We start from the raw sequence: 10,710 nt of genomic DNA, 5'->3' as shown, positions 1-10,710 counted from the left end.
TTCATAGACAATATTAGTGGTTTCCGTGGTTTCTCGGTTTTGACTATTTTATAATCATTTTACAATAATAGTCGATTTTCAATATTTACACTACAGACTGCCATTACTGCTGCTAATCAAGTCTCTGGACCACTTAACAAATAGAATTAAATTCTTATGCAGTAGCAGGATAACTCTCTCTCAAACTTTCTTATTTTTTTACTTACGTGTTAGTGGTTACTATGTAGAATACTAAAAACGCGCATACACGAATATGTTCGAGTTAGTCGTAGACACATTTGAGTTCCAAACACATCCCTACTTCCCTAGTTGACGTTTTTCGCTTGTTTGTTTGTCATTTACTGTCATTATTATGACACTGATACAACATAACATTAATTTCTAAAAGTCGAAAACACGTACAGTATTTTGTGTTTTGCAATTATAATCGTCTTTTGAAACAATTATATGTACCATCTGAATGTTTTACACTGAAATGGAAGATGAATGATGATGATATTAACAATTATATGCCCTCGCTTCTAAACCCAAGGGGAGTGAGAAAACTCGATGGTGATTTTTCTTTAACGCAGGTAAATGTTTTTTTTTACATCTTAAAAACACAGTTAAGATATGTGAATATCTTTATTTACACTCTAAATAAACATTCATCAGCATTTCATGTTAGGGTTTTTATTAATATTCTGTAGTTAAATACCCTTCCATACATTAATGCCTCTTTTTTAAAATAGGCGTAAAAAGCTTTTTATGAATTATGTAATTATGAATTAAAAATCATGTATAAAAGATGGAATCCCTTAATTTTGAATCTATTTTGATTGATTACTCAAATCTGACTTATGAGTTAAGTCACAAACAATATTTGTTATGCAATATTTCATCTGTATAAGAAAATAAATGTATGTTTGTTTGTCCTCTATGCAATCCTATATCATACATCTAATGTGATATCAAGCTTTGGTAAGTTATTCCCTGAAAACCTACAAAGTCCATAAATAATTATATAAACATTCCCTCCTGTAGAGATAAATAAGACTTGAATTTAGAATTCACATTAAATCCTGCACCCTGAAGGAACTATAGGGGTGTGGGTATTTGCAAAAAAAATCTTATGTTAAAGTTGGACCTTAAAGTATTGTGTACAAAATATCAGCTCATTTATTCAGTGGTTAAAGATTTATTTAGGAACAAACATATTACTTAGGCAATTTATAAATCAAAAATTATATAGAAGACAAAACATAGAATTAGCCTATAGACTAAAACCTCCACAGTATTTTATTTTTAAAGTTTAACAAAATGGTTGCCGTACCGCAACCATAATATTATCCATCATTGTAGGATGGCACCCCATGTTTTGAAGTTTTCACCACAGCACGCACTGGGTGATGCGGGTTCCACAACATTGTTCAATAAAAACTCTTGTGTAAGTAGCTGATATAATAAAATACAAGAATATACAGTTGCTGGTAGCTAGGAAGATTTCTAGTTCTATTTTACTGTATATACAATGTGGATAATATTTAATTATCAATAGACTAACATTTTCACTGATTTTGGTACATAAACCAATAAATCAAAGCGTTAGGGTAGCACATTAGGGTCTCCCCACATTTATTCATGTGGAATTGGGTTAAGCCGAATGCGAATCGCCACATTTGCTCGACTTAGGCTACGGTTCCACTGAGGCGGAGACGAGCGGAGCTGCGAGGAGACGTGTGGGGATCGACCAATCTATGACATGGAATCCACATCTCGACATTTTCATGTAATGTGATTGGTCGATCCCCACACGTCTCCTCGCAGCTCCTCTCGTCTCCGCGTCAGTGGAACCGCAGCCTTATCGCCGATACAAAGGCTCGTTTCGCTCGGCCGGGCGTCTCGACGCGTCGTCCGAGTCTGAGTCCGAGTTTTTGACCGGTGCGATGTTAGCCGATTCCGCGTCGATAAATGTGGGGATACCCTTAGCCGTTTAAACATTCTAGGATTCTAGCTTCCTTACCGTAGTATAAAAATCATTAGACCTTAATCTATTTTTATGTTGGATAAATAAAAAGGAACATTCAATTTTTTCAAAATAAATATATTTTTTTGGTTTACAGAATTCCATTGTAAGTCGATCTTCTCTGTCGCTGAAAAGAAATAGTGGATTGAAACTTAAGCCGAAAAAACGGGTGAGTGGTATGAGTTACTCTAGACTAGCTGTAGACATAATTCTGGAGTCCATATGAACACACACACATACAAATATTTCTTCTGGCCTAGTCGTTGTTGCAAGCATTAGGTAAAGATTTAAAATATGGTGGATTCGCGGCGACTGGTGGAATCTTGCTACAAGATTCACAAAATAATTCACTGCTACAAGATACTTTTAAGAATCGATCTAATCAAAGGTATATCTCAACTCAGAGGCTATACTAATGTACAATACTAATGTTTCACTAGAGAAACAATGATGAGATTAGCGCCGGCATCGACGTGCTCTACCACAAAAGTAAATTAATAGGTATACATATATTTTTATACATTTTCAGATACACCCCTTAAATAAGGAAAACTCGCCAAATGTACAGAACTTGATTTCTCAATGCACTTTTACCAAAAGCGCAACCAAAGTAAAAGCAGCTGTAGATAAAGATAGTTTAGGATTTTCAGCTATCGACGATATTCAGAGCGAAGCGAATCATTTCGATTCCTGCTCCCTCAGTGTCGTTGAAGCACCACTAGTTAAAGCGCCCGTTCGTCAAACGAGCTCTCGCTTGATATCCGTGTCTTCCAACACAGAACTAGACCAAAATGCACTGTTTGACACAACAAAGAGTGACACCACAGTCATTTACAATGCCCTCAGTGAGAAACCCACAATCTCAGTCTCCTTCGGCATCGATAACTGCCAAAGTGTAGACATAAACTCCAAGAAAAGCGCCATTAAGAGGGTACTATTCTCACATAACAACGATAATACGCAAGTCGATTGTGAAATCATCGAAGGTTCGAGTAGTTCGAAAGCGAGCACGGAAAGCGAAGACCTCGATGAAAACATGAACGAACTTCTTAGTCCCAACTCACTAAAGAGGTCCGCCGTCACTGTCAATTTGGAAATTAAAAAGAAAAAAGCGTCATCCACAGAGACAGCAGAAAACAAAGTTCTAATTTTAAATACAAGTGCCATCGAGAAGATTTCCCATGTCATCGTTCAACCACCAAATTACAAATTAGTGAAAGGGAAAATTTTGGACAAAAGTAAATTTAAAAGCGATAGTAAAAGAAACTCAGTGATTGGTTTCACCGTAAACAATGGAAAAGTGCGCGAAAGACTGAAGCAGAAGCCTATAGACAGTTTTTTCCCTAAACGTACTAATGTTTTAAGTCTGAAAGTATCGGAAGGTAGGAGCTTAGCTGATCCTGTGTCTGACGTGAAGCCTCGAGTGATTAACAATGGTGATGAGGAGGTCATGAGTAGGAATTCGGGTGTTGTGGACGCCATTAAAGCCGAGAGAAGTCGTAAGTCACCGTATAAGGGGAGCCGAGTGGACAATGATGCGTCGAACAGGTCGACTCGGGTTCCGTCGCCGAGGCAGGATGTGTCGCCGAGGGCCGACATCAAGACGTGTTGCTCGTCGCCCCGCGGGAAGGATAGCCCTAGCTCCCACAGTCCGAGGAAGACAGTAGAGTCCATTCACTTCAGTTTGCCCCCCAAGTCTGTGTCCACCAAGAGATCTGTCTCGACTAGGAATATACCGCATCACAAGATCGTTGCAGGTATGGCTCAGATTTTTTGTTGTGTTTTTGTGTAACTGGCTTTGTTTTCATCTGCATGTGCTCTTATTTGGCGAATGGGTCCAAGTTTGTGATTTAACTTACTACCGCAAGCTTAGAGTTTTTACGTAACTGAATGGGAAATATTTCTCCAGATTGAAATCTATAATGATAATGGTGACGGATAGGTACTTAAAAAAGCAAATATATACTTAGGGAACATAACATATTTTTCTTTAAAATAAAATCATAGTTTTTTAATTTCTCTTTATATTTCAAAAGCTTGCGGTATAGTGGGATCCAAAACTATGTTGCAGGCACACATTTTGCCGTGGACGCGTTTTCTTACGGCGAAATACCAAACGTGAAGCATTACTTCCTGACGCATTTTCATTCGGACCATTATTCGGGCCTGAAGAAGGGCTTCAATAAATTGTTGTTCTGTTCGAAAATCACTGGTGAGTGGCTTTTTATGTGTTTGTTTTGTCATCATCATCTGCCTATCAATCTACGTATATTGGGGTTAGCTTCCAGTCTCCAAGTCTTCAAGTTTTTAATATAGTTCGACCAGTTACCTGTAAAATTTGATACCGATTAGCCTGATTGACAGCTGATAAATGATAGCTGGGATCCGCCAATTTATCGTGCCTTCTGAAACGATATCTATCATACTATTTTATATTATCTTATCCAAATCTTCTATTTTAAACTTTATTGAAGATATCATCAATCAAGATTTTTATCTAGGAACCGTTGAAATACGTCGTAAGTAGTCTTAGAAAATGTCCTCTCTTGCAGCTGACCTTTGCATATCGCGACTGGGCGTGAGTCCCAAGTGCATCCACATAATTAAGATAGACGAGACCATTCGCATAGACGGCGTCGAAGTTACGGCTGTCGAGGCTAATCAGTAAGTTGACGGAATAATATGTAGATAGAAATAAAAATAAATAAAATAAGACGACTAAAATTACGTTGATATACCTTATCTGTGAAAAGGTCCGTAAGTTCGATACAGAATTGTGTATTTGGCAAGATACTTATTTGAAGTCCCAGTTTTCCCTAATTATGTGTTTTCGATCACCGTAATATATGTAGGTACCATGAAAAATAACGCCTTTTGAAATTCTTCACAACTTTCTCTTCCTTTTTCCACCCCTGTAATAATTCTAAAATTATTATATCAAAAAGGAATCTTCCCAGAATCAAAAACTCGGATGAAACTTTTTTTCCGTTTTCCTACAGTAGTGTCAAGGAAATGAAAACTTATAGGATCTTATTGCCAAGAACTTTAAAATTTTGCAAACTGTAAACATGATTTCTGCAATTATCTTCTTATACATTAGTCGTTTCCTCTAGCTGTCCCGGCGCGATAATGCTGGTGTTCACGCTACCCAACGGCAAGACGTTACTACACACGGGCGACTTCCGAGCCTCGCCCATCATGGAGTCCTACCCAGTCTTCTGGAACAAATACATACACACCATCTATTTGGATACCACGTGAGTATCATATCACTAGCTTCTGCCAGCGGTTTCACCCGCATCCCGTGGGAGCTACTTCCCGTACCGGGATAAAAAGTAGCCTATAGCCTTCCTCGATAAATGGGCTATCTAACACTGAAATAAATTTTCAAATCGGACCAGTAGTTCCTGAGATTAGCGCGTTCAAACAAACAAACATACTCTTCAGCTTCATAATATTAGTATAGATGAAAAACAAGATATATTATATTCCTAGGGATGATTCTTGGGTAATACCCCTAGGAACAACACCTAGGGGGGGTAATAAGGATATCATCATCATCTCCCGAGCCTTTTCCCACCTATGGTGGGGTCAGATTCCAGTCTAACCGGGTGCAGGTAAGTACCAGTGTTTTACAAGGAGCGACTGCCCTATCTGACCTCCTCAACCCAGTTACCCGGGCTAAAGAGTACTGAATGTCAAGCGACTATAAGATATCAAAGTTTTTGGTGCTAAATTATTTCACTTGCATCAATGGTCACAGTAATAAATTTTCTATTCTTTCTTTTTATAATTTAAGCTAGCGTTATCCCCCATTTATTGAGGGAATTACTACTTTAATTTAATTTAATTACTACTTCTCACCCCGGATGAAGAGTCTGTCTTCTCTCAAGTTCGAGACTGTCCGTGTACCAAATTTTATTTGAATCCTTTTAGTAGCTTTGACGTGATCGTGACGCTACTGATAGACAGAGATATTACTAGGTATATTAGTAAGGACGTACCTTTATATCTTAGCTCTATTTCGCTTATTTTTTCTTGTTAGATATTGCAACCCTCGCTACGACTTCCCCACACAAGAGCAGAGTCTCGAGATGGCACTGTATATACTGCGGCAGAAGAAAGTGGCGCTAGAGAAGGTCGGCAAGAAGTTCTCGTCGGTACTCATCGTGTGCGGGACTTATACTATTGGTGAGACCTTCATATCTTATCTTAATGACTGACTACGTTAGTAGAAAAATTACCAAATTAATGATTTGTAACATACGAAAGACAACTCTGTTCTTTCAAAGTCAAAGTCAAATAATTTATTTCATTTAGGCCTTTACAAGCACTTATGAATGACAAAAATATAACTAAGTTTGATTCTAGTTGCCTATTCCAAAAGTAGCTTCCTATGGAGAAGAACGGGCAAGAAACTCCATAATTTAAACTCCATATTTCATTGGCTACGCTGGTGTCTTTGAATTTTCTGAAAATGAATGCGCGAACTTTTCCCTATTTTGCTGCACTGCACCGTGTAGAAGTTATTTGTTTACGGATGGTTTTTTTTTTACGTTTATTTAAATACTACGAGCGGTTCAGCCGCCCCGCGGCTATACGCTTCTGAATCGGCCTAGACACCAATAAATATAGAAGTCGTATATGCTGTATATACGACTGGTATATAGTGTAGTATATACACTGCTCGGTTTCGGATACCGCCGCATTAAGCGTCAAACCGCGACTTCAAACTACAAGGGCGGTTTCCTGCTATAGCGTCAAGATTGACGCTGTCCCGTACAGATGTACGGGACGTTTCGCGTGGGCGCTCGCTCGTTTTCTGTGCGCGTGCGTGGCTAGTATCGTGTCATTTTCCCCCCCATTTTATATCTGCAATCGACTAAGTTATAATCGGATGTTTTAGATTTCTATTGTCATTTTGAGGGGAACTTTTGCAAATTCTTTCCATTGGTGTAATTTTTTAGGCTTTTGGCTTCTTTGTCGTATCAAGGAGTAAAATTTTCTCGGTTCGTAGCCGTACTATCTTTGTCGTGTCAATTAGCAATTGACACAGCGTTAAACCGCATTCGTGTAGTTTGGCGGTTTACGGCAGCTTTGTCGAGCGTGAGAACCGCTTGTGAAGTATTATCCTAATATATTTTTTTGATGATGTTCTCCATTTCTCCAGGCAAGGAGAAGTTCTTCCTGGGCATGTCGCGGCGCGTGGGCTGCTCGGTGTGGGCGTGCCCGGAGAAGGACCGCGTGCTGCAGGCGGTGGAGGGCCGCAGCTTCAGCCACGCGCCGCCGCACTCCTGCCAGCTGCACGTCGTGCCCATGCGGGACCTCACGCACGAGGTACTGTAGCACAGCATAGCGCAGCATAGCATACCGCGTGCTGCAGGCGGTGGAGGGCCGCAGCTTCAGCCACGCGCCGCCGCACTCCTGCCAGCTGCACGTCGTGCCATGCGGGACCTCACGCACGAGGTACTGTAGCACAGCATAGCGCAGCATAGCATACCGCGTGCTGCAGGCGGTGGAGGGCCGCAGCTTCAGCCACGCGCCGCCGCACTCCTGCCAGCTGCACGTCGTGCCCATGCGGGACCTCACGCACGAGGTACTGTAGCACAGCATAGCGCAGCATAGCATAGCATAGCATAACAATAAATGCCCCAAAAAGCAAATCACTAGAGGACCTCGCGGCCGCGCTGTTGCGCTCTTATGCTAGGTTGATGAACCAAACCTGGTCATAAAAGGTATATTGCGTTTAAAATTTTATACCGTGTAGTTTGGTCGAAGGAAAGAGGGGAAGGGGTCATCCAAGGTATAGCTACATCAATGAAATTAAAGAAAAGGTGAATGTTGTGACGTATAAGGAAGTTCAGGAATTGGCGCTAGAGCGGCTAGGCGTAAATAGAAGGAACTGCACCGACAAGAGCTGGGCTCAATTAATGATGAGCTTATGTGAAATTTTCACTTCATGACTTTTTGTTTTTTTTTTGGAAGATTAGATTTATTCCTATGAAATAGTATCTTCCATTTTATTACATATGAAATAGTTTAGTCCATGTTTTCGCATATTTTATTGCATTGTCATCATCTATGTATATTTGTACAGAAGCTGCGCAGTTACCTGGACAGCCTGAAGGGAGCGTTCAGCGAGATCGTGGCGTTCAAGCCGAGCGGCTGGGAGAACGGCAAGTCCACCAGCGTCGAGCGGGACATGGTCACCATACATGGTAACATATTCTTTTAACATTCATACACACATAATTGGAAAGAAAAACGACCCGTGAAAAGGGATAAAATTATTGTAATTATATGCATAAAGCGCGATTTTTGAGCATTCATTAGTCTCACCATATATTTCAGTTTCAAGGGTCAGATAGGGCAGTCGCTTCTTGTAAAGCACTGGTACTCAGCTACATCCGGTTAGACTGGAAGCCGACCCCAACATAGTTTGGGAAAAAGGCTCGGAGGATAATGGATATTTCAGTTTCAAACTACTCAAATAAAAAGAAAAAAGAAAATATGTACATTTATTAGCAAGAACATGATGTACCGAAAACATAAATAAATGTATTGAGAATACAGACAAAAATATGAACAATTAACAATATACAAAACTGAACTAATTGCAGAAAGGTACAATTATATAGAAACCATCTTTTTCTTTTATCCTCTTTTATGGATGAAAAGATGGTAAATAAATACAAATAGCAATACTCTAACAAAAAGTTTTATCGACTCTGAAACCTAACTAAAATGTACTCTACTCCAATATGTGTCATTTTCCCTTTACATTCGCAGGTATTCCATACAGCGAGCACTCGAGTTTCTCGGAGCTGATCCGGTTCGTGAAGTTCCTGAAGCCCAAGCAGGTCGTGCCCACCGTCGACATCTCCGGCGGAGTACGGGCTGTGCAGGTATACTGTGATCTTACGTCATATTACGTTCACTTATGACTTTCAATAATAAATGTTATTATTACATAGAAGTTAGATGTTAGCACGTGTTTAGTGCTTTGAAAAGTCCGATTATAAAATACTACCGACCCGCCCCGGCTTCGCGCGAGATAACAGTATTCCCACTATTTAATGATGTTTTTTATACATTATAAACCTTCCTCTTAAATCACCTTTGAAAAAAAAACCGTATGAAATCGGTTGCGTAGTTTTGAAGATTCAAGCGTACAAAGTGACAGAAAAAGCGACTTTGTTTTATACTATTTAGTGATACTTGAACCTTACACAGTGGATAATTTTAAAGAAAGCACGTAATCATCTTCTAGTTTTGGCAAATTACACAAATATTACTTCGTATAAAATCGCGAATTCTCAATACATATTTTTATATTTATTCAATCTTTTGTTACAGAAATACTTCCCGTGCCCGCTGGTGCACAAAGAGGAGATTCAGTGCCAGAGCAAGGTGACGGACTTCTTCAGCATACAGAACCAACAGCAGGTCCCGGCCGTCACCTGAACCTTAGGTGAGCACCACATCATCATCAGCCTTCATACCGTCCCAATGCAGGGCTCAGGCCTCTTCTCATCTCATCCCAGCAGGGCCAAGGCCTGTCAGGGTTGCGGGATTGTTCGAAAGAGTTACCGCGGCCCTAGTATATAAAAGGCCTACGAAGGAACATGATGGGTTTTAGTCAGTAAGAGTCTGACACTTCCTCACCGCTGCTAACCCACAGCCGTATCGGAAAAAAGGCCTCTTCTCATACAGAGAAGGAATTCAGATTTCAGACATTCAAGGTTTTCTCTAGATGCCTTCCTCCACTTGACTTGACGATGATGATTTGCATCATCATCATCCGTCGAGCTGTTTAACAACTATGTTGGGGTCGGCTTCCAGTCTATCCGTATGCAAAGTACCAGTGTTTTACAAGATGCGACTGCCCTATCTGACCTCCTCAACCCAGTTACCCGGGCAACCCAATACCCCTTGGTAAGACTGGTTGTCATGCCTTCTCTCTTCTGACTGACTACTTGTAATGACTTCTAAAGATTTTGATAATGAGCCTGACTTTCTAAACTCAGTTATGGTCTGACCGGGTTTCCTTTCAAAGTGCTCTTCTTCATAGTTTAAGAGTTTTCTTATCAAAGTTGGGTTGTACATTTTTACAGTTTCACGTGTCTCCCAAAACAGGAAAGAACTAAAATCAATGGTCACCCATCCTCTCACCGACAACCTTGTTGTCACTTAGCCACGTGAGATTTTGCGTTAAATAACAAATTATTTTTTTTTCTTTCAGATGTGTCTTGTATGATATTACACTAAGCTGCCATTTCTTCACCAGTCTGTGATTTTTTGATATGATATTGTATACTAGGTTACTATTTATAAAACGTTGATTGATTTCTATTAAAAACGATTTGAATAAGCTTCGGTTATTTTATTTAATACCTACTATATGTTAAGAAAATTTTGTCTGACTCGTGATAATATCGTGATTATTAGTCATCGATATTTTATATCCGGATATGGGAAGTAGTTTCCACAGGACGCGGGTGATACCGCAGTATAAAACTAATATTTAAATGTAGTGGCGTAATGAACTAACCTAACCAAGGGGTATCGGGTTGCTAACCAAGGGGTATCGGGTTGCCCGGGTAACTGGGTTGAGGAGGTCAGATAGGCAGTCGCTTCTTGTAAAGCACTGGTACTCAGCTGAATCCGGTTAGACTGGAAGCCGACCCCAACATGATTGGGAAAAA

General features: G+C 40.0%; 1 protein-coding gene across 3 annotated transcripts; it reads left to right on the top strand.

The window, feature by feature from the left end:
• The first annotated feature begins 324 nt into the window (after positions 1–324).
• On the top strand, positions 325–10,378 carry LOC110373659 (DNA cross-link repair 1A protein). Of its 3 annotated transcripts, XM_049842928.2 has the most exons (12): positions 327–572; positions 2,103–2,174; positions 2,535–3,762; positions 4,077–4,217; positions 4,558–4,669; positions 5,119–5,262; positions 6,051–6,196; positions 7,176–7,342; positions 8,103–8,223; positions 8,795–8,910; positions 9,362–9,476; positions 10,248–10,378. In XM_049842928.2, the coding sequence occupies exons 1-11, from the start codon at positions 483–485 to the stop codon at positions 9,467–9,469; spliced, it is 2,445 nt and encodes an 814-aa protein (XP_049698885.2). In that variant the 5' UTR covers positions 327–482; the 3' UTR covers positions 9,470–9,476; positions 10,248–10,378. The 3 variants fall into 3 exon arrangements, with proteins under 3 accessions (XP_063896526.1, XP_049698885.2, XP_063896525.1); XM_064040455.1 differs by lacking the exons at positions 8,103–8,223; positions 8,795–8,910; positions 9,362–9,476; positions 10,248–10,378 and adding an exon at positions 1,342–1,426 and having other exon boundaries at positions 338–572; positions 7,176–7,417; XM_064040456.1 differs by lacking the exons at positions 4,077–4,217; positions 8,103–8,223; positions 8,795–8,910; positions 9,362–9,476; positions 10,248–10,378 and having other exon boundaries at positions 325–572; positions 7,176–7,425.
• The last annotated feature ends 332 nt before the right edge of the window (positions 10,379–10,710 follow it).

Source organism: Helicoverpa armigera, chromosome 22 (assembly GCF_030705265.1).
Source record: "Helicoverpa armigera isolate CAAS_96S chromosome 22, ASM3070526v1, whole genome shotgun sequence".
NCBI classification, from domain to species: Eukaryota; Metazoa; Arthropoda; class Insecta; order Lepidoptera; family Noctuidae; genus Helicoverpa; species Helicoverpa armigera.
Note: the sequence above shows the minus strand (reverse complement) of the source record. Positions and strands in the feature narration are given on the sequence as shown.